The sequence below is a fragment of the Rhinolophus sinicus genome, linkage group LG15 (genome assembly GCF_036562045.2).
Source record: "Rhinolophus sinicus isolate RSC01 linkage group LG15, ASM3656204v1, whole genome shotgun sequence".
Lineage (NCBI taxonomy): Eukaryota > Metazoa > Chordata > Mammalia > Chiroptera > Rhinolophidae > Rhinolophus > Rhinolophus sinicus.
The window spans coordinates 28393153-28414421 of NC_133764.1; the positions used below are offsets into that span (position 1 = coordinate 28393153).

Here is a 21269-nt window from a genome sequence, read left to right on the forward strand (position 1 = left end):
TTTCTTTAAGATGTGCATTCCTTTCTGCTTGCTCTAGTAAATGTTTTACTACTGGGACCTGTGGATTGTTTGTCATTTCTACTTCCTGAGTCAGTAAACTACAATTGAGAACAGTGCAGCACAAGTTACCACTTAATGGGAACTACACTGTCAGACATCAACCATCATGGTTTTATTCAGATAATGGAAGAGGATGGGGGAAGACTTGAGAGGCCCACTTGCCCAGGAATGGACTAAAAGCCAACCCAACACTGAACTTCCCCGTGATTTAAAACAGGTATGACTTCATCTAGTCCCCGCATTCTTCATGGAAGGTTGTGGGGTCTTTTATAGCACTAACAGGACACTCGAGCAATGCATTAACAGACCTTCCTTCAGGCAGAGGATGCCCTCAGCACTCGGTACCACCATGAGTTCTAGGTACCCCTCCTCACTCTTCAACATGACTGTCATGCAAGTGAGCGTAGGGCGGGAACCTGTAGCCGCAGCGAATTGTCCCTCCTTCCCTGTCCAAACACTGCCTTCTCAGAGGCCCTGCCGGCTCGGCTCACTTCCGTCTGTTTTTTTTCTTCTGCTCCTTCCGTTGTTGTGCTCTTTGGTCCTTCTTCATCCTTGAGTCCACCACCTTGAATTGACCTCTGACTCCAGCTGGCCGGCGCACTTTGCGGCCTACACCTTTTTTGGCTACAACATAGGTGACTTGGCGTTTCTCCTTGCCAAGCCCAGCCTTCTTATAGAGGCTGTAAATGGAAAAATAGGTTAGAGGCTTTCTGCCACTCTTTTTAACCCCAGTGTACCTTTGTGGGTGACCCCCCTATTACCTTCGAAGCTGTGCCACTTTCTCTCGTTCTGAGATGTCCACCGTATTGACCACAGCTTCTGCCTTCTTCTTGGTTTGCTCCAGCTTCTTCAGCATCTGTATGAGGACCTCAGTCAGGTTGGCCTCCCCACGCCTGCCCCACCCACCCATCTCAGGCAGCCCCACTACTTACCCTCCGCTTCTTTCTGGCTTTAGCCTCAGCCACTTTCTTGATGGGCCGCGCATTGATTTCCCGCCAGCGTTTCCGGTAATGCTCCACTTCCTTCTTGTCAATAGGCAACTGTCGTATCCTGTGCTGCTTTTCCTCCTGCACAAACCACTCTGGAAGCTCCCCCTCATCCTCATTAAATGTATACCTAGGCGGAGAGGACACCAGCCCAATGGCCACTCCAGTCTTTCTAGAGAAGAAACCACCACTTACCCACCCCACCCTGGGCCACTTCTCAGGATTTTCTGACCCCCTTACCGGTTGAAGGAATTATCTATGAGGTCTCTCTTGGCCTTTTTGGAAGAGGCAATAACAGCACCTAAAGCAAGGCCTTCAGGATCCAGTATCCGATGTTTAACTAGAGGAGTCAAGTCCACACTCAATTCCCACACTGGGATTTCCACTGTCCCCTCCCATTCCACTGGGTGCAGACCCACTCTCACCTGGGTCCTCGATAGGCACTATTTCAAACCCGTCATCATCTGACTTTGGCCCACGGCTTCTCTTCTTACCGTGGTGTGGTTCCCAACTGTGGAAGAGGGGAGGACCGTGCGTAAATGCCCCACCCATTCCCCACACCACTCAGACCCACTCCTCCTCACTGCAACCCTGGTTCCTACTTAAAACTGCCTGGGGATCTTCTGGAAGTCCGGCCACCCAGGCTGTACTGCAGGCCACTCAAATGAGAACCATCAGTATTTTTAAAGCTCTTGATCTACAGCCAAGGTTGAAAACCCCAACTTATAGAAATGGTCATAACCGCTGCTTCCGCTTCATCCCATCTCCCATCAGCTGCAATTGCTCACCTCTCTTCATCCTCACTGCTGCTATCACTGTTTGAGCTGTCATCTCTTTCTTGACCCCCAGGGCTGGTGGCTCCCTCTGTCTCCAATGGAGCCTCTTCCTCCTTAGGGGCCTCCTCCTGGCACTGGGGAGGTTTTCTCTCTGTCTTCACTCTGGAAGGTGGTGAAGGTGTTGGTGGTGACGGCTGCGGCTGTCCCTTCCGCCGGCTCTCATACAACAGCTGGGCCTGACTGATCTCCAGGGCCTCGTCAGCATCATCCTCAATCCCACGGAAGCCATCCTGTGACGGGGGAGTCATCAGCCACCCTTGTCCTGGGAACGCCAATTCCCTGTCTGTCTTGGCCCCTAGCCTCATCTGACCTTTGAGAACCACAAGTTGGCTTGTTCTTCCTGCAGGACCGCCTTTTCCTCCAGTCGTACCAGCAGTGGATTCTCTTCTTCCTCCTCCTCTTTATCATCTGCTTCTGCAAATCGTACACTGTAGATTCAAGCAAAGTGGGTGAAGCGTCAGTGCCCTGGAGAACTTGCCTGCCACCAACTCTGCTTCAGCACTCGAGCTGCGGGGTCGGCCCTCTGTCCTGCACACCCCAGCCCCCACCTTACCGCTTTGGGTCCTTTAGACTCTGAGGTCCTCCAACTCCTGCCAGCTCCTCTGGATCCAGGTCACTATCCAGAGATGCGTCGTCATCTTCATCCTCAACATCTGATATATAGATGTCGTCTCTTGGCAGGTCGGATGTAAACGTGTCTGCAGCACTCATATCTCCTTGTGTTACCTCCTCTAACAACTAAAGTTTGACAAACAGATCAGGGGTACTTAGAGGAACATACTGCTTTTTTCCCTGTGTCCATTGAACTATTCTCAGCAACATCAGGAAATACACTGTGGCAAATACATTATCCCCTTTTATAGACAGGGAAGTGATGGGCTGTTTTAAAACATCCCATTCTAGGCTAGGTCACTGATCGGTCCCACTCAGCTGTCTCGTCGTCAATGGTACCAGAAATAGGTTTATAGAAAAGTACCCTACGGTCTATATAGCATCAACTCTTATAATATTCTAAAACACTGGTTTTTCTTAGAAGGCACCTCGTCACCTTCTGAGAATAATACAATCTACAGGTCTAATTTGTTACCACTGAATTAAAGGCTCAGGCAGCATCTCTTTTTTAATTCCTCCCCCAAACCCTAGTAGGCAGGTAGGTTCTGTTCTCTTTTACAGATAAGAAAACCGAGGCAAAGAATGGCTAACTGGTAATCTGCTCCAGGACCCCTATGCTCTGCTGCTGCTGTACAACAAAGATGACCTGGTTTTCCAAAAGCTCACTTTGCTCGTGACACTGCTTTTGTAAGGAAAAGCAGTCTCCAGTATTCAGCAGACAGCAGCATCCTGTGGTCAAGAGCACGAAGGTGCTAACCTGGTCTCACTGTACTGGAGGATGACGTTGTTCCCCTCGCAGAAACCCTCCATCACATGTGCTGGTCACCCAGACCCCTGGCTGCATCGACTAACCTAGCTTTTTGCAAAGGCTGCTTCTTGGTTCTTCTGTTCTTACATACTACATGTTACATGCAGACACATATATAATGTTCTTAGGTTCTAGTTCTGTAAGAATAAACCTATGTCACACTCATAAATCTTCCTAATTTCCATCATGTGGTGTACAATCCTCCAAAGGTGTGGCCTTGGAGACACAAGGCTCTTGTTTCTTTCCCAGTCTCCCCTCTCCAAGTCATCTATTTATGGGTGAAGACAGCAACCATGAGCCATGATCATGCAACACACTTAAGAAAACAGACATCCAATCCCTGTCCCCCCTCCAAATACCCAAACAGATCTGTCTCATCTGTGCCAGCCCCGCCTCACCTGGTGACCCCGGATGGTACGTAAGGAGAACATGCCGGTCTCCCCCTCATCTGCGATGGAAACCCCAGGAAGATCCATCTTCAGCTCCACACGCTCCCGCTGCTTTCTCTGCTCACGCAGCAGTTTCTTTTTCTTCCTGAGTGGTGTGAGGAATTACACCTGCCCAGCTCTGAAGATTCTCCATCCATACCTTCATTCTCTTCCCCCCGCTCTCCATGCACGCAGCTCTGCGGGGATTTCCCCAAGCTCCTCCCCAGCTCCCCTCACCTCTTTAATTCTGCCACCTCCTGGGCCTTCATCTCTGCCAGGGTCCTGTTCAGCTCTTCCTCCTCTTGCTCCTCCTTGGAGGGCTGCCTCACAGCCCCAGCTGTTGACTCCTCACCTTCTTCCTCTTCCTCTCCCGAGCTGAGGCTGACAGAACAGTCCCAGGGCTTTGCTTATTTTCCCAGGCACTTCTCCCTAACACCCGGCCACCCCTACCCTGCGTTAGTTCCCTCCTCACCTGATGTCCAGTGCCTTTGCTTGCTCTTTCAGCCTCTTGGCCACATACCGCCGAAGCTTCGTCCTCCAATTCAGCAGGGACCTGCCCAGAAATACCATTACTGACCTTACTATCCCTTTGTGTTTCTGCCCGTCCTGTTCTAGGCCTACACCCCAAATTTCATGTTTGAGTCATGTAAGTCCTAGGCTCAGGTCCCCACCCCAAACCTCTAGCCCAGCACACAGCATCCTATTCCCAGAGATCCAATGTCATGGCCTTCACAGGCCTTTCCCTGCCTTTGGTGCTCCTGGTACCTATACCCACCCCCACCCCACCGCATACCTAAGCTCCTTGCGCCCCAGCACTTTGATATCCTGACAGCACACCCGTATGTCCTCAGTGGTAGCTGGATGATGGGCCAATTCTTCATCATCTAGTGAGATCTGTTTGGGAGAAGCAATAAAAGTCAAAGGAAATTTTTAGGCCATGTCTCAGGGGCTCCCTTATACCTCAAGTCTGGGGACTCACTTCACTGGCTTTGGAGAGGAAGTCAACAGGGTTGGCAGCTCGGAGGAAGTCAGTGACTGAGGTACGGTGATAGAGAGTGAGGTCACCCTCAGCATAGCCTTCAGCCTTAGGGAGGGAAATAAAGAAGGTTGAGTAGTCCCTCCTGGGGTGCCTGTCAGGACCCTCCAGACCCAATCTCCCGAGTTCTAGGACCTGAGGGTAGCCACATTCCCCAAATGCACCTTTGGTTTCTTCTTAGTCACCAACTCAGTGACAGTCTTGGCCTGGACTTCAACCTCCTTGAAGGCAAATTTGGGGTCAAAGAATTTATTGTCAACCTTGTCAGGAGCCAGGAATCCTAAGATGATAAGATACATCAGAAAGTTGCTTTGGGAGTTGGGAGACTGAGTCAAGAGAAAGAAGGAAGTGATGCTCACCCTGGCAGACTACAAAGATCTCTGCAGACTCGTGGCGAGAGGCTTGGGGCTTAGTGGCCTGGACACGGCGGAACAGCTGCTGGAAGATCCATAGTAGGGGCTGATAGTCACGGGAACGGAAAACCTTTGTGATGAAGCAGCCACCTCGGGCCAGAAAATCACAAGCCAAACGAAGAGCCATCAGTGTCAAATGGGCTGTGGGAGAGAAATGGTTAGCTGAGGACCTCTGCGGCCTGAGGACATGCCCACCTCTACCCTCATCTCCATGCCTGACTCCTGGCACCTTGTGAGTAAGCATCATGGACCCAGCTAGCCCCGACGTTGGGGGCCCCGTCATTGAGCACAACATCAACTTTCCAGGTCTTCAGCTCCTTCCTCAAGGCCTAGAGAGAGGGAAAGGGATTATGGCAACAGAAACACAGGAATGGCTACAAACGGAGTCCCCGATCAGCCATTTGTCCACCCAGTCACTTGTTGAGTGCCCAGCATGGGCCAAATAGTGCACCAAGTACAAGGGATATGACGACAAAAATGACATGTCTGTCTTCATGGAGCTTACGGCCTACTAGTAAGTCCACTGGAAAGGATTTCACTAAAATCTCTGCACTTCTTCTAATTTCAAAAAGCTCGTTCCTGACCAAGTAAAAGGTAGAGCAGACATGAGGCATATCCCGGGCTTACAGACATCATTCAGGCACTGCTCAAGCCATGGTAAACGGGAAAAATCTTGCCTTCAGAAGATTTGGGTGGGAAGAGGCACAGAACTGGATGTTTACATATAAAGGGGACCAGAAAAAAGAGATTTCCCTCACCTGCCTACAGTGTTCTGTCGTGATGTCCTCCTGGAGTGTCACCACATTGGGAAGAGGCTTGATTGGAACCAAGTCCACCCCTGAAAGAAATCAGGTCCAAGTATTCCGAAATGTTGCCTCAAGCAGGGAGAAAGGAAATGTAGAACACACTACCTCATACTCCCACCCCTAAAACACCTGGGAGAGCCACCTGTCACTCACCCACAATAAGGCTGGATACAGGCATGAACTTGGCAGCCACCTGCAACCTATAAAGCAAGAATAAAGATTAAAATACCTAGGACTGTCCCTCTACCGGTGGCAATGTGATCTGTCACCCCCAGTGTTAGGAGCCCGGCCAAGCGCAGTGGCCAGAGCATGTCCTATGTACACTTTCAAACTTTTTCTCTGCAGTGTATGTTCTGACGAGTAGAGAAATTGAGGCTGGTATTATTGTTATTACTCCCACCCCCAGTGCAACTTTTCAGTCATCCGAGGCGGGAACCCAGAAAGCTGGCTGTCAGAGGTGACAGGGGCTGGTTGTTACGCACCATCCTCCTGGCGCAGCACACAGATCCAGCAAGGCTCTGGCTTTTTGCAAGAACTGAAAGCGGCGATTCAGCTGAATCAGCTTGAAGGCAGAGCGGGAACGATAACCTGGGGACGACAAAATACAAGTCCGCGGAGTGCTTTCCCAGAGGGATTTCTACAGACTCACCACCCACTACCCTTTCTGCGGAAGAGAAACTCATGTTTGGAAAGGGGGACGAACTCAACCAGGTCGCTCGTTCGCTAGCTCGCGGAAGGCGCGAACCCAGACTCACCAGTCTCCTTTGCCAAGTGATAGAACTTGTCCCGCCGGCTCTTCCCGACTTTACCCTTCTTGCCCATGGTGGAACGGGGTAGTGTCACTCAATCTAGGGAGAAAGGAGAAATTGGAACGTCTCTTCCCGAAGCACTAGATTCCGGCGTCCGTTCCCCACTTACCAAGGCAATCACACTGCGCTGTAGCTAGCCACACCACTCGACACCAGCCAGCGCCGCTTTCACCACTGTTGGAGCGGCACATGGAGGCACCAAACGTACTTCCGCTTCCGCTTGCGTCCCGGGCCCCGTTTTCCGCCATTTGGGACGTGGCCACACACACACAAAAAAGCGATCTATAGATTCTGTCGCCGGCTTTTATAAGTTGGAAGGTGGGACCAAGGGAGCATATTACTTGGACCAAAACAGAGTTTCTAGAGAGCAACTCAGAAGTTCTGTGCTCTCGTCAGCCCCTTCGAAAGCTCCCGACCTCGCGTAGTCCCCTCCTATCATGGCCCCTGTTATTTGTTATCGTCTGTCGCACACCCCGCCCATTGACCCGGAACTCGTCTCTGCCGCGGTCTTCGGCCGCCAAGGCCCTGCTTCTGCGCTTGCGCGCCAAGGCGGCCGAATGCCGGCGTTCTCCGCGACAGGGGGAAGATGGCGCTTGACGGGCCAGAGCAGGTATGGCGGCGGCGGCGGCCGGGCGGGCAGCGGGGCTGGATGCGGAGCAGGCGTGATCCGAGGTGGGCCGCCGGCCGGGGAAAGAGGGTCGGGTGGGTCGGGGTTGGATGGACCAGTCTAGGATGTGTCCTGCTTGGGACCGGATCTGCTGTGTCAGCGCCGCCCGGCGGGTCGGGACAGGGCCAAGAGAGGATGACACAGTGGAAGCGGAGTGAGGAGCAGTGGGAGCGGGAGCGGGAGCGGGGCCCCCGTCCTTCCTGCTGGCTCCGCCTCTAGCAATAACACCTCGGGTCTGTATAGCGCCTAACTCGGTACAAAGCGCTTCTGTGTGTATCGTCTCTTGGTCCTCCTGCAAGTCTCGCGAAGTAGGCGGCATTCGCATTCTGCTTTTAGTTTAGTCATGAAGGAATGAAGGGTTCTGAACAATTGGAGTGAGGGTTTAGAACCCAGATCTTAAACCTCCAAGGTCCAAGCTGGAAGTGGTTTTATTCTTTGGATGGCTAGCCTGTTGTTTAATAATTACGCTGTGTCTTCAGATGGAGCTGGAAGAGGGGAAGGCAGGAAGTGGACTCCGCCAATATTATCTGTCCAAGATTGAAGAACTGCAGGTAAGGACGGACTCCAGAAGTCCGGAGAGAGCTAGAAGCGGGGAAGGATTGATGGAGATTTTTACAAATCCATATAATTCCACTGGGAGGCGCAGTGGAAGAAGTAATAGTTTGTTACCCCTTCAAGAGTCAAGCAGAAAAGGTACCCCTAGCCAAGGGCCATTTCTTTTGGAAGAAGCCTGATTGAGAGGGTATCTGATAAAAGGGACGATAGGGGCTCAGATGAGATTTATCAGAGAGGGGTTGGGACATAGTGAGAGTGTAATGGAAGACAGAATTGAGGAGTCTGGACAACGCTGATTTCATGGGACTGAATGAAAAGGAATTGGGTGACCCACTGCTCCCTGAAGAGGGAACGGGGACCATAGAAATAAGGAAAATAATATAAATTGAATGGAGGAATGCCACAGGGAATATTTTTGAATTCCAGGTGCATTTATAGGTATTATAGTTGGTTTATCATTTTTGAAATTCATTTACGTGTTATTTCATTTGTTTCTCACAACAGTCCTGAAAAGAAGCAAGGTGGGTGATGCTGTGCCCACTTGCAGTTTGTTAACAGAACTAGACCTTTTAAATGGCTTTCCTTAGCTTTATCTAGCTGTTTATTGGCAGGAGAACTAGAACTTAGGCTTCCGACTCAAGAGATCTTCCCACTCTAGCATGTTGATATGTTGTCCTGCAAGAAATTGACTACATGAGCCAGCTGTAACTTTTTTCCAATAGGATTTGTTATTCCTGGACCAGTGTTAGACAAGCAGCATTTTTTGATGGCTGCCCTAGGCTCCAGAGGGTCTCTTGGAGGGCAGGGCAGGGCCATTAGAATCATATTGGAGAATCTGAAACATGCAGGTGCCCTGTGCTCTTCCCTCACTCAGCTCATACCAGCCTCTGAAGGTCTTGGCTAAGATTTTAACCTATTTTCTGCCCTTTGTTTCTTGTCCTCCATAGCTGATTGTGAATGATAAGAGCCAAAATCTCCGGAGGCTGCAGGCACAGAGGAATGAGCTTAATGCAAAAGGTAAGGAGAGAAAGATGGGAAGGCTGCATGTGGGCAATTGGTCTGAGGTCTGACTGTTCAAATCGCGCTGAATGGGGTCTTCACATTGGCGTTTTTTTCTCCCAGTCCAAGGTGATGCTTTGCACTTACAAAGTTCACGTGCAGAGCTCTCTCCCGAGCCCCATTGTAACCACCTTGAAGACATGAGTTTTGACTTTTTTTGTGGCCTTCCCTTCAGAACTTCAAAACGGTGCTTAGTTCGTGCATATTGACTTGAATGGTGGAGGAGGGGACACCGAAGAAGCTGAGTGACCACTATGTCTGTTTCCCATCTAGTTCGTCTGCTGCGGGAAGAGCTACAGCTGCTGCAGGAGCAGGGCTCCTATGTAGGGGAAGTGGTCCGGGCCATGGATAAGAAGAAAGTGTTAGTTAAGGTAAAGGCAGCATGACTCCAGGGACCACCGCTGCATTCCTTTGTGTCCTTTGTGTGTAGCCTTGAGGACATCATTCTGCCACGTTATTCTAGGACTCGTGGATCTCCCTGGGTGAGGTTGGTGACTTGATGGCTGTCAGGGAAGGGCTTGAGCACTTGTTTCTTTAGGTACATCCTGAGGGCAAGTTTGTCGTGGACGTGGACAAGAACATTGACATCAATGATGTGAGTACAGCAAGCAGGTGAGGTGGGGACCTTGGGGTCAGCTGTCACCACACCAGATCCTGAAACGCTCTCCCCTCGCCCAGGTGACACCCAATTGCCGGGTGGCTCTAAGAAATGACAGCTACACTCTGCACAAGATCCTGCCCAACAAGGTGGACCCACTGGTGTCCCTGATGATGGTGGAGAAGGTGCCAGATTCCACTTACGAGATGATTGGCGGACTGGACAAGCAGATCAAAGAGATCAAAGAAGTCATTGAGCTGCCTGTGAAGCATCCTGAGCTCTTTGAAGCGCTGGGCATTGCGCAGCCTAAGGTGAGGAGCAGGGCTTGTGTGTGTGTGTGTGTGGGGGGGCACGCTGTTCTGTACACCACAGGCCAAATGGGTCCGGGAGGTACAGGGGAGCTGAAGAGGGCCTGGGACAGAGATGCTGCCAGCTGCTGAGGCCGTTGGAATACAAGCTGCAGAAGGGACCTTGGTGTTCACTGTCTGTATCCCTGAGCATCTGGCGTGGTCTAGCAGAGCAAGCACTCAGTAAATGTTGGGGATGAAATGTGGGGCTGGCTTTCTGCCCTGAGTCCTGCTGTCTGTCTCCAGGGAGTGCTGCTATATGGACCACCAGGTACTGGGAAGACACTGTTGGCCCGGGCTGTGGCTCATCATACAGACTGCACCTTTATTCGTGTCTCTGGCTCTGAATTGGTACAGAAATTCATTGGGGAAGGTAATTGTGGCTAGAAACATGAAAAGCAAGTGGAAGTGAGGGGGTGGAGGTTAGGGTAGGAAGCTCATCAACCTCCGTAACGCCAGCTTGCCCTCGACACAGGGGCAAGAATGGTGAGGGAGCTGTTTGTCATGGCACGAGAACACGCTCCATCCATCATCTTCATGGATGAAATTGACTCCATTGGCTCCTCACGGCTGGAGGGGGGTTCTGGAGGGGACAGTGAAGTGCAGCGCACAATGCTGGAGCTGCTCAACCAGCTGGATGGCTTTGAGGCCACCAAGAATATCAAGGTAAGGTGCTGCCGGCCATGGGATGAGACAGGGAAGGCCCTGGGTAAAGTGAGGAGAGGCCTGAGGAAGGACTTAGCTGATGCCACACCCTTTCTCTATTCAGGTTATCATGGCTACTAATAGGATTGATATCCTAGACTCAGCTTTGCTTCGCCCAGGGCGCATCGACAGAAAAATTGAATTTCCACCCCCTAATGAGGAGGTTTGTGATGGTCCCTGCTGGGAGTGGTTCTGGCTATGGGGTAGGTGGTGGGGCTCAGGCTTTTCCTCTCCCATCTCTAGGCTCGGTTGGACATTTTGAAGATCCATTCTCGAAAAATGAACCTGACCCGTGGGATCAACCTGAGAAAAATCGCTGAGCTCATGCCAGGAGCATCAGGGGCTGAAGTGAAGGTAATTGGAGAGCCCAAGGGAAAGGGGGCAGAGGCAGGAAGCTCTGGGTTCAAGGGCACAGCAACAGCCACTATCTTCCTTTCCCTGCTCAGGGTGTGTGTACTGAAGCTGGCATGTATGCCCTGCGGGAACGGCGAGTCCACGTCACACAGGAGGACTTTGAGATGGCAGTAGCCAAGGTATAGGCCCCCATCTTTTCTGCCTTTGCTGAGGGTGGCTCTGGAGCAGGGGAGACAGGGCCTGTGTTCACCCAGTTTGTAACTTAATTCTCTCTCTCTCTCTCTCTCTCTCTCCTCTCTCTCCAGGTCATGCAGAAGGATAGTGAGAAAAACATGTCCATCAAGAAGCTATGGAAGTGAGGTGGATGTCCCTTCTGTGGATCCCTCCAATAAAGCTCTGCAGGACAAGCTCTACAGGACTTCAGTCTGTTAATGAGTGGCTGCACTATTCAATGACCAAGTCTGGGTACCACCAATAAACAAGGATTTATTTGGAAATTTTCAAACCTGCCAGAACTGGCATGTGCCAAGCCCTAGGCCCACCCTTCTTACCAAGCTCCAAAGGGTAAGCAGAGTTCTCCCCACCTCCCCCTGCCCCCGCCAAGCACGCACACCCGTACTTCGGGCCATGCCAGAGAACTTGAGCATCCCCCTTTTCTAGGAGGCTCCACCACCCTGTGCCCAAGAGCTGGGTGGCAGCCCTCTGGCATCCCAGGAGATGATGGCGGCCGCCAGAGCCGCTTGCATAGATTGAGGAAAGAAAATAAGGAAGGAAGCACCAAATAGGGCTCCCTGAAAAACCCTAGCTTACCCCCTGTACAAAAAAGTGGCTCCCACATAGAAAAACCTGCTCCCCAAATAGTGCAAATACCCAAAAGAAAGAAAAAATCCAGCAGCAAGGCTGGGCTGGTAGGAATGGCGAAGAACTTTGGTTTAGAAATGCTAGGAAGAATTTGAGCTGGGCCCCTCTTCCTCGCCCACCTCCCCAGAGCCAGCTCAGACACTCGACCCAAGGGGGAAGTCTGTAAACAAGCAAAGTCAGGGGCCTTTGGTTCTGAAAAGTCTGGGTTACAATGTCAAAGCACAGCCTCCAGCAGTACTACTCGGGCCTGCCTGCAGGGGGCAGAGGAGGCCTCTGTTGTGAACCCAATTAAAGCCAATGCATGAAGTAAGTAAGACGGCTTTGAGGACCAAGCAACAAGGAATCCTATCACTATCTTTAAGAAACTAAAGCTGGGGAGCAGAGGGTGACAGGAGACACCCTTCACCCCATCCTTATCCTACGTGTCTGCGGCCCCAGATGGTGGTCCCTTCCAGGCTGAGGAGGGGATGGCTCCAAGGCTGGGAAGAAGGGTCCCTGAGCAGTTAGGTCAGGCGAATTCCGAGCACCTGTTCCAGTTCCTGCCTTCGCTGCTGTACCTGCAAAAGGGAGAGAGCGGCAGATCAGGCCTCTGCTGCTCACAACCACAGGCGGGCACACGGCAGAGCCTCACCTTGGCAAAGATGTGCCTCCCCACTGCTTCCTGGGCCCAGGGCTGGTGGTAGAAAGCAGCTCGTCTCTCCTCCTCAGGATTCCCAATCACATCAGTGATGATCTGCAAAGAACCAGGAGGAAAGCCATAGCAAAATTCCCACCCCTGAGCTAATCTGCCCCTGGAACTGGAAGAATAGCCATGGGGGTAAAACCACCCAGAACTTAACGTGGGATCAACCCCAGGAAAGGGACTCACCTTGAGGTCTCGGCGCTGGGAACGGAGCCATTCCTGGATGAAGTCCTGGGGGTCAGTGCTAAAGCTGAGCATGAAATCCCTCTGAGTCTTCAGCTGGTTGATGGACTCAATGGTCTCATGGATCTGGGGAAAAGGGTACATGTGTCAGACTGGCCTTCACCCCTAGGGGGTCTGTTCCAGGCCTAACCCCAAAGGACTTGGACACAAATCCCATCCCTGGGTGCTACATGCTTGGAAATGTCCGACAGAGCCTGCCCACCCCCATCCTGGGCCCCAGAGGAGGTTGGGGAGGCAGAGGGCCCACCTTAACATCAAGAGAGGCAATCTCCTGCTGATTGGTGGTAGAGGCCAGAAAATTGCTCATCTGGGCCTTGAGTGGGTCGTCTACCTCCACGTCAATGTCATAACAGGCTGTCTTCTTCTGGTCGTTAGGGTCCACGCTATAGGCAGCACACGGGAGGGGCAGGGTGAGCACACAGCTGTATCTGTCCCACCCTCCTCGGCCAAACCTCCATACACTCAGGGAGCAAGAAACCAAACCTGCTGCTTCTCTTTGGCTTCTGCAGCCAAAGGTAAATTGCTGTTAGAAAAGCATTCCTATCCCTGCTTCCTATTCACCTAATGACATGGTTGATGACAATGGGGTCTGGATGCTGCAGCAGCCCAGCCAGCTTCATGGGGATCTCGGAGAAACGGAGTCGGCCGCAACTGAAGATCTGGAGAGAGTACCAAAGATGCCTTTGAGGACACGGAAGGAAGTCGATCACCCCAGGGTCACTGAGGAATGTGGCCCAGAACTAGCCCAGTGGGGCTCTAGAGCAGCAGGCAAGACCGGCTGTGAGACGAGAGGGGATGGCGTCCACTAACCTGGCGGAAGTAACGGTTGCAGTTGATGTACTCGCGCTCGTGCCCGTCCTGCAGCTGGTTGTGTTTGATGTAAAGCCATAGGGCCTGCATGATGGCAGCCCTCGTCTGTGTGTGCACTCCCAGCAGTCTCGCCAGTCGGGGGTCCAATTTGTACTGGGGAGGCTGAGGATGGACAGAAGGAAGTCAGGCGGGGTTCTTGTGAAAAGCGGAAGAATAGGGCAGGCATAGGAAGGTTTACCATAGGAACCTGCCCCCATCCCCCAGATGAATCCCTGTGACCCCAGACATGGCCCCAGAGCATTTGTCACCTGATGATCCAGCATGAGCAGGAGGGTGCACTTGACATTGAGATCTCCAGGCCGTTTCACCTGGAAGCCATCTGTCTCCTGGGTGGTGGGCATCCGGTGCCACTGGCAGGGAGGAGGGGAGCCAAGCTCATCACCAAGGGGTGGACATGAACATACACACCTGGCCCCCAAGGGGACCAAGGCCATTTCTCTGCCCACCTGGCATGTCAGCCTGTGCTCCCATGCCCCAGGTCCACTCTCACCTCCACCAGGTGGTTGTCAGGCCCGTACAGTTCCTTGTCCAGTTCAATAACAAGGCTCTTAAAGAATGAAGAGAACTTCCTCTTCTGTTTGCTAGGCTGGGGATGGAAAGGGGTGAGAGGGGAGTGCTGCTGAGTTCTCAAAGCTGAGCTACGCTATGCCCCCAAAAGAAGACTGTTTCACCCTGAAGTTCAGGGCACTGAGGATTCTTGGGCCCTGAAGGAAGCAGGGAAAAGGGAGAGAATGGAAGCAGAGGAAGGGCTCTTTGTGTGTGCCCCCCCCCCCCCCCCCCCGCTAGCCAATAAAGGACTTGTGAATTAGGAAAGGGTACCCCTTCCTCAAGACAGTCTGCCATCTGCAGGAAAACTGTTGTGATAACCACACAAACCGCAGGGCGTGAGCACAAGCACTGCCCTCTCCCTCAGGCAGGACTTCCCCAGAAGTGCCAGGTGTCTGGGCCCAGTTTTCCACCCACACGGGCCACCTCCCCTCCAGACATCTCCTTCCCCAACTCACATCATCCAGCAGTTTTCCCTCCACGCGGAGTTCCCAGGAAGCCACCTTGTCCCCTGCTGGAGTTCCCCCAGGGGTCCCTGTGGTTCCTGCACTGTCACCTTCTGCCTTGCTGGGACTGAATGTATTGGAAATATAGATCCGCAGCTTTCGTTTTTGCTGAAGAGAGAAAGACAACCAGCTGGAGGTGAGCCAACATGTTGGAAAACAATGCTGCCCCATCTTCCTGCCTACACTCATTCAACATCGATACTGAGCAGTGACTATGCGCCAGGCAGCAGGAATCAGGAGGAGGAAATTTCAGTCCTGGCCTTAAAGGAGCTCACCATTTTAGGGAGGGACAAATGCACTCCTGACAGTTCCAACACGGGGATCAGTGGTGTGACAGAGGGACATACCAGGTGCTACTGGGTAAATCAGAAGCCTCCGGCTCATTGTAAATGAAACTCAAACACCCATCAGGGCCCCCAAATATCCTCATCTCCTGGAAAGTCTTCACCATTTGGGGGGACTGTTCTAGATGATTAAGTTTTGAAGAGTAAAAAAAAAAGCTCCTCTAGGGATGGGGAAGGAGACAGGAACTACCCTCATCTTCCCTCTAGCCTTGCCTTGCAAATTTCTGACCACAGTCGACACGATTTACATAATAAATCATGACCCAGGATCCACACACATCTATATGAATATCTGAAACAAAAATGTGATGAAATAACACCTTTACTAGTATGGTAAGTACTTGACTGTGAAGACTTACTATGATTTCTACTATTTTATCTTTCCTTAAAAACACGCTGGCCTACCACATTAAACTGAGTTCTTGCTCCACGAATGGGCTGCACCCTGCAGTGTGGAAACTCCTGCTCTAGCCCACTGCACACACTCACTGGGCCCCTGGAAAACCAGGCCAAGGAGTGGCCAGGGCTGTACACACCGTAAGAGGCTTTTTGATGGCCTCCTGGATCTCCATCCGCTTGCGAGCAATGGTCTGATCCAGCTTCCGCTCAAAAGCCAAGAGATCCATGTACGCCTGAGACTCTGGGACAAGCTCCCGAATCTGCACAAAGGGAGAAGGGATTCATCAGCTTGTTTCAGCTGCAGCTCTGGTTCCTTCCTCCCACATCGCAAGGTTGGGGAAGACTGACTCCACCCACAGCCAGCCCCCTCCCAACATACTCACTCGCTGAGGTAGAACCTTATCTGCCATCTTCCTCCTTTTTAACCTGGGGAGGACAGAAACTCGTTTAAGAGGTCAATGGTTCCAAGGGCCTCCCCCTATCCATCCCTCCAGTCCCCAGAACCCACTCCCAGGAGAACCAGGAATCTTCCTCAGCCATTGTAGCTCTTAGGACAGAAGGAAGCCCTCTTTTACCACTATAGCTGTGCCAGGTTGTATGGGAGAAACAGGACAGTCTTACCCCCGGCGTTGGGTGGGCATCGGGGGCTGGGCCTGGGGCACAAGCAGGCGTTTTCGGAATGGGTCCATCATGGTGGGTGGCATGCCAGGTCGAAGTGGAGCAGCTGTGCCAAATGGGGAGCCAGTAGGGGGTCCCACCTGCAAGCCTGCCATGGGCATCCGACTCCCTGGTGACATGCCAGGCCGCTGAGGGAAGTGAGCCAATGGAGGTGCATAGGTCAGTGGCAGGGCCCTATGGGGCCCGTAGCCTACCCCCTCCATCCCTCCTTGGCCAGGTCTAGCCCTGAGCAGCACACCACAGAGGCAAGGCCAGCCGGAGTGCCAGGAACAAAGGGGAGCAGGCGCCTGAGAGCAGAGTGTAAACCACACCTGCCCCACCCCCTTCAACTGCCCTGGCAGCGGTGCCAGCGAATGAGGCCTGCAGAGCCCAGAGCGTGGGAGGAGAATCCTGCCTGCAGAGGGAAGAGCCTAGGGGAGATTTCCAGGGCCCACTGCCCCTTCCAGCCCCAGCAGGCTAGCCCCCTGCTTCCTGGGGCCAGTCAGCTTTGAGGCACTCTTGAGGTCCTCAGATGACCCCACCAAGCACTCCCATCCTTCTTCTTCCCCCACTTGAGGGAGAAGCACAGCATGGGCGGCCCAGGGGCAGTGTCAGCCAGGCAGTGGCACATAGTGTGATGAGCAGGCTGACCAGGCAGAGCCCTAACACCCAACCCCTGTTGCCAGCCGGGTGGTGTGACTGAGGGGGAAAGACAGTACCATGGGCTGGCAAGCCCATCAGGCAACGGCACCCCAGGTGAGCAAGCTGCAACAGGATGGCTTGGAGCATGTCCCAGTTGGTGGGAGTGGCCACAGGCCGAGCACAGAGCCCATCTGGTCACCATATGGCCCCTAGTCACAAGCCAGAACTGGACCCTTCTCTCACCTCCCTGCTGCCCAGCCCCCGACCCCTATGCCAGGAGATCCCCAAAGGGAAGCTGCGGCTCTTGAGTGGCTTATTGGGAGAGAGAGCAGCTGGCACCTGGACTCTGACCGTGGTCCATGCACCACCTGGCTCAACGCAGCCCTCGCAACCCCAAGCTGGAGAATGGCGATAAGATTATCGTGGGATGCAAGGATCAGAGCCATAGGGTCAGCAGAGAAATCGGGGTGACAGAAATGGCTGCTTTAGAAGCCTGCAGAAGGATTTCCCACAGATGTCCAGCTCCCCAACATTTCTGTGGAGCCCATCTGTGAGTAACCCTCCGCCCCCCTTCCCCCATGGCTGCTGTCTGCAAGGCCTGTTTGGCAGCTCTGCTTCGCACACACTGTCCCTGGCAGCTTCACAGGGCTGGCCCCAGGGCCCAGATTATGCAACCAGCACAACCAGCGAACCAAGCCAGGCTGGGTGGGGACTCGCACCAAATCAAAGGACCCCTGCCCCAGCATCATGGACATCAGATTCTTCCCCCACCGCTTCATCTAGAATGAAAGCCATGTTCTCACCAGCGGGTCAGATTCTTGACCAGATGCAGACATGGAGAGAACCATGACAAAGAGACGTGGGGAAGGGGAAAGGAAGAGTAGGGTGGGAAGGAAGCATTTGGGAGAATGAAGAGTTAAACGTGGGGGGACTCTGGGACCTCAAGGGTCCGCCACAAGTCTGTCTTCATCAGGGAGAGAGTCCTCTGCGCTGTTGAAAGGCAAAAGACACAGTTTCTCTGCCTTAATGAGCCATGGCCAGAGATGACAGGAAAAAAAGTCAGTGTGGCCACAGCTGGAAGCCCAGCCTGCAGACATCCTAGACATGAGCTTTTCCCACCCAGCGCCTAGTCCAAAGGCGAGGAACCACTGAAGCAGTGAATCCTGCAGAATGTGAGCTAGGGCTCTGTGGTCCCCAAGAGGCGACGCACTAGGGCGTTCACAAAACCACGGTACCACCACCAGACCTAGGCAGGTGCTCCTGTAACAGGAAGTCCCAACACCAGGCGGCACAGGCAGGCCTGGAACAGGCCCCTCCCAGACATCTGCTCCAGACTTCCCAGGCGCAGAGCCCCAGCTACCCAGGGCCCCAGGCTTCCTCCACGAGGGGGAAGGGGCCCAGGGGAAAGCTGCTTACAGTTCCTGAAGTCCCAGCTTGGCCTTGCCAAGCTCCACACCTGGGCCATGAAACACCAGTAACTCTTCCTCTTCTAAACAACAACCCGGAGATTAAAAAAAGAAAAAAGAACTCAGCCCCCGAACCCTCACGCTCCCTAACTCCCCACCTGTGGCAGGGCTAGGTCGGCCTGGCTCAGTGCTGACCCCTAGAAGCATGCAGGGACCTCCTTCCCCTTTAGCCTAGCACCAGCCCACACCCTAAGCTTTACTCTACCACCACCCCCCTCCCCAGCACCCAGGACAACAGGGGCAGGAAGCTGGGCCTGATGCTGCTGCCTCCAGAGAGCACAACCTGCCCTGCCTCTAAGCCGGTGGCCCTGGTGCTCCTGGTGGCTGGGCTATGGGCCTAGCAGAAGAACATACCCCTTCATAAGTAGAAAATATTTTGAACTCTTTGGAGTGAACCCAGCAATGTGTGTGTGTGTGTAGGGAAGTGGATCATCACTTTTCTTTCAACAGGCTCCCTTAATTTGCCCAAGTTGGGCCCTAAAATCCTTGCTTTTCCAGCTCACTTCATGCACCCTAACAGACAGGAACCCCTTTGCTCCTCAGATCCCAAGTCCCTTCTCCTTAAGTCACACAACTGGATTTGGAAAAAGGCCAAACAGGATCCTCCTCAAACTCAGGCAAAGAGAACTGAGTCCTCCCTCCCCCCATGTACTTCCACTTCCTCTCCCTGGAAGAGGAGGTGGAGGCCAGGAGATGCTGGTGGATGGGAGGCCCAGGGAAGCAGAGGCTCAGTGCCTTCCTGTTCCTCACCTCTGTTCCCAGCCCCAGTAGCCCAGGGCTACCCAGCCAGCTGGCTCAGCCTCGCCACTAGCCCTAGGCCACTCCCTACAAGTTGCTGTGGAATCCACCCTCTCGGGCTTTCCCCACGGCCCACTTCCCAAGGGTCACAAGATGAGGAACTGGAGAGACTCCTATCCATTCCTTAGATCCTTCCCAGGCCAGAGGCCCACAGGGAGGCTCCCAGGCCAGGTTTCAGCTAGTGGCCCAGGGTTGGAAGGACTGATGCAGGATTCCCTCGATACCTGGGGCTCATGAATCCCCAATGGGGAGAGCAAGATGAGAAAGACAGACCCCAGCTAGAGTCAGGACCCCGTCTGTCTCAGTCAATATCCAGATCCTTTGTTTTGTTTTATTTTGTTTTTTAGAGAGGAGAGAGAATGAGTTAATAAGAGGGGAAAATCACTGACCTCAGTTAAGCATCTCTTTAGAAAGTGAGGACCCAGGGCTCCTGGTGGGGATATGCATACCCGACTCTATGAGGATCTATTTCTGGGAACTCTACCTGGAGACATGAGGAGAGAACATAGGAAGCCCCAGCTTCCTTCCTTCCTTCCAATTTGCTAGAAGCCAGTGCCAAAGGCTGGGTACATGGGTTGGGATATGGCATTGTTAGAACCTAAAGGCTAAATAAAAGTAGAGGGAGCAGGAAAAAGGACGGGCACCATTCCCAAGCATTCTGGGGCAACCAGAAACAACAGACTGGGGGCCTGCTAAGCCCCACCAGCACAGTCAGGCTGAGTTCCTCACACAGGGACCCAGGCTCTGCCTCCCAGTGGCCTTTCAAGCTGCAACCTGAGAAGCTCCCTTCAAAGCCAAACCCCAAAGGGGTCAGGACAGAACCCTTTGAAGCAACTCTCACAGGCTCCTCAGCCCCAGAGCAGCAGTACTCAGTGGAGCCTCTCTGCTCATCCAGACTAATCAGCTCCTGGACACCTACACAAGGCAGAAAGCCAAAAAGAGAATCTGCCCAGAATGGGCCAGGCGGGCTGTTCTCCCTCAGGCCTGGTCACCACTGTCTCTGGTCTAACCCAGAGTCATCCCGTGCAAGGACCCCTGGGCCTGACCCAGGAGTGGACTCTCCACTGCACATGCTGGAATCCCCTGGTCCTATCCTAGGCCTCCCATGGCCCGTGGGAAGTAGGCCCTTCTTCCTCCCCACGAGCAGCTGGGAGCCATCTCAGACACGCCAGATCTTTGCCAGTTCCCAACTAGAAAAAACAGAGCAGACTTGGAGTGGGACCAAGGCCAATGCAGGGTAACCCTGGTTTCTCGATGAGGGCCCTTTTCCGAAACTTTCTCATCACTTCCCAGGACCCCCTACCCTAGAATCTACACTAGAGTTCTCAACCCACCCGCCCACAACTCACTAGTTCCCACAACTCCTCCATCTCTCAGGTACTCAGAATTCCTGTTCTAAGGAAGCCCCCAGACCCTTCCAACTGCTTTAAATCTTCCACCGAGTTGCTCTTACCCTCCCCGCGAAGTCCTCCACCACCACCTAGCCGATTCCGAGGGTCCCCGGCTTTTCCCTCTACATTGTCCCGTTTGCTCCACATGTAGGGCCCCTGTGCCCGCTGTCCAGGAGGCTGCCCTAGGACCCCCTCCGCCCTCTGCCAAAGGCGTGCTCGTGGTGCTGTCACCCACTCGCCCTCCTCACCTGGTACGGCGCCGCGGGGCCCGCGGGGCCCATGGGGCGGAAGGCGGCGGCCCCGGGGCCCCCCACGCCTCCAGCCGGCCCTGGCCCCGGCCCCCTGAGAGCCTGTCCCGGCAGCATGCCGGGTCCCGCTGGCGGAAGCGGTCCTCCCAGAGCCGCGGCAACCGCGCCGCCGCCAGGGCTCAGCGGAGGCAGCGGGAACCCGCCCGCAACACGGCCAGACATCGCTCCGTCCCGTCCGGCAGTACAGCGATCCGGATTCCGGGCTCCGTGCCGAGTCCGTTCCGCGTTCCGTGCTCCGGGACTTTCCGATCTAAATTCCGGGTTCTGGGGTTTGTTGATCCGGGTTCCGGGATTTCCTAATCCAAGTTCGCGAGTTCCTCACAGACTAGGTTTGGGGCAGGGCCGATCCTGATTCCGGTCCTGCCCGGGAAATCCTGGATCCGGGATCTGTTACAGGTCCGTCTACCGCCCCCGGCCTCCGTAGGTTTGGCCGCCCGAGTCCAGTTAACCCAGAGGCGGCAACTAACTCTCTGCTCC

The 21269-nt window shown here is 53.6% G+C and overlaps 4 protein-coding genes across 8 annotated transcripts in view; 2 read left to right on the plus strand and 2 right to left on the minus strand.

Annotated features, from left to right (window-relative positions):
• Window positions 1-3471, plus strand: part of DDX42 (DEAD-box helicase 42) — a 34312-nt gene extending 30841 nt beyond the window's left edge. The window contains exons 19-20 of one of the 4 annotated variants that reach the window (XR_012492099.1): window positions 38-277; window positions 3056-3471. The gene's annotated coding sequence lies outside the window, so the exon portion shown is untranslated. Of the gene's footprint in view, window positions 1-37 lie in introns of all 4 variants that reach the window. The other 3 variants (XM_019732896.2, XM_074319783.1, XM_074319784.1) reach the window with 3 other exon arrangements.
• FTSJ3 (FtsJ RNA 2'-O-methyltransferase 3) lies at window positions 151-7257 on the minus strand. Its single transcript, XM_019732898.2, has 21 exons — window positions 6904-7257; window positions 6741-6833; window positions 6468-6573; window positions 6139-6185; window positions 5938-6017; window positions 5409-5508; window positions 5126-5320; window positions 4931-5046; window positions 4710-4814; window positions 4524-4624; window positions 4203-4283; window positions 3968-4111; window positions 3701-3836; window positions 2436-2620; window positions 2193-2310; window positions 1835-2112; window positions 1472-1557; window positions 1287-1386; window positions 993-1176; window positions 822-916; window positions 151-740 (listed from the first exon to the last, which is right to left on the minus strand). The coding sequence occupies exons 2-21, from the start codon at window positions 6805-6807 to the stop codon at window positions 548-550; spliced, it is 2517 nt and encodes an 838-aa protein (XP_019588457.2). The 5' UTR covers window positions 6808-6833; window positions 6904-7257; the 3' UTR covers window positions 151-547.
• PSMC5 (proteasome 26S subunit, ATPase 5) lies at window positions 7253-11492 on the plus strand. Of its 2 annotated transcripts, none has more exons than XM_019732911.2 (12): window positions 7253-7404; window positions 7941-8012; window positions 8964-9033; window positions 9349-9446; window positions 9614-9670; window positions 9754-9984; window positions 10267-10393; window positions 10496-10686; window positions 10790-10888; window positions 10969-11079; window positions 11172-11258; window positions 11385-11492. In XM_019732911.2, the coding sequence occupies exons 1-12, from the start codon at window positions 7381-7383 to the stop codon at window positions 11436-11438; spliced, it is 1221 nt and encodes a 406-aa protein (XP_019588470.1). In that variant the 5' UTR covers window positions 7253-7380; the 3' UTR covers window positions 11439-11492. The 2 variants fall into 2 exon arrangements, with proteins under 2 accessions (XP_019588470.1, XP_074175888.1); XM_074319787.1 differs by lacking the exon at window positions 7253-7404 and adding an exon at window positions 7443-7466.
• A 53-nt stretch (window positions 11493-11545) lies between these two features.
• Window positions 11546-21094, minus strand: SMARCD2 (SWI/SNF related BAF chromatin remodeling complex subunit D2). The gene is made up of 13 exons (XM_019732899.2): window positions 20733-21094; window positions 16152-16336; window positions 15914-15956; window positions 15668-15790; window positions 14740-14895; window positions 14226-14321; window positions 13984-14085; window positions 13676-13837; window positions 13427-13524; window positions 13113-13248; window positions 12809-12931; window positions 12572-12673; window positions 11546-12497 (listed from the first exon to the last, which is right to left on the minus strand). The coding sequence occupies exons 1-13, from the start codon at window positions 20952-20954 to the stop codon at window positions 12444-12446; spliced, it is 1602 nt and encodes a 533-aa protein (XP_019588458.1). The 5' UTR covers window positions 20955-21094; the 3' UTR covers window positions 11546-12443.
• Window positions 21095-21269: the final 175 nt, after the last annotated feature.

Coding starts and splice junctions, on each gene's coding strand:
- FTSJ3 (XM_019732898.2), bottom strand. CDS start 6,807: ATGGGCAAGAAGGGTAAAGTCGGGAAGAGCCGGCGGGACAAGTTCTAT. Junction 2,621..3,700: donor GTACCATCCGGGGTCACCAG/GTGAGGCGGGGC, acceptor GTCAAACTTTAG/TTGTTAGAGGAGGTAACACA. Junction 917..992: donor AAGCCAGAAAGAAGCGGAGG/GTAAGTAGTGGG, acceptor GTCCTCATACAG/ATGCTGAAGAAGCTGGAGCA.
- PSMC5 (XM_019732911.2), top strand. CDS start 7,381: ATGGCGCTTGACGGGCCAGAGCAG. Junction 9,034..9,348: donor GAATGAGCTTAATGCAAAAG/GTAAGGAGAGAA, acceptor TTTCCCATCTAG/TTCGTCTGCTGCGGGAAGAG. Junction 11,080..11,171: donor CATCAGGGGCTGAAGTGAAG/GTAATTGGAGAG, acceptor TTCCCTGCTCAG/GGTGTGTGTACTGAAGCTGG.
- SMARCD2 (XM_019732899.2), bottom strand. CDS start 20,954: ATGTCTGGCCGTGTTGCGGGCGGGTTCCCGCTGCCTCCGCTGAGCCCT. Junction 13,525..13,675: donor GCAACCGTTACTTCCGCCAG/GTTAGTGGACGC, acceptor TACTCTCTCCAG/ATCTTCAGTTGCGGCCGACT. Junction 12,932..13,112: donor TTGCCTCTCTTGATGTTAAG/GTGGGCCCTCTG, acceptor CCTTTTCCCCAG/ATCCATGAGACCATTGAGTC.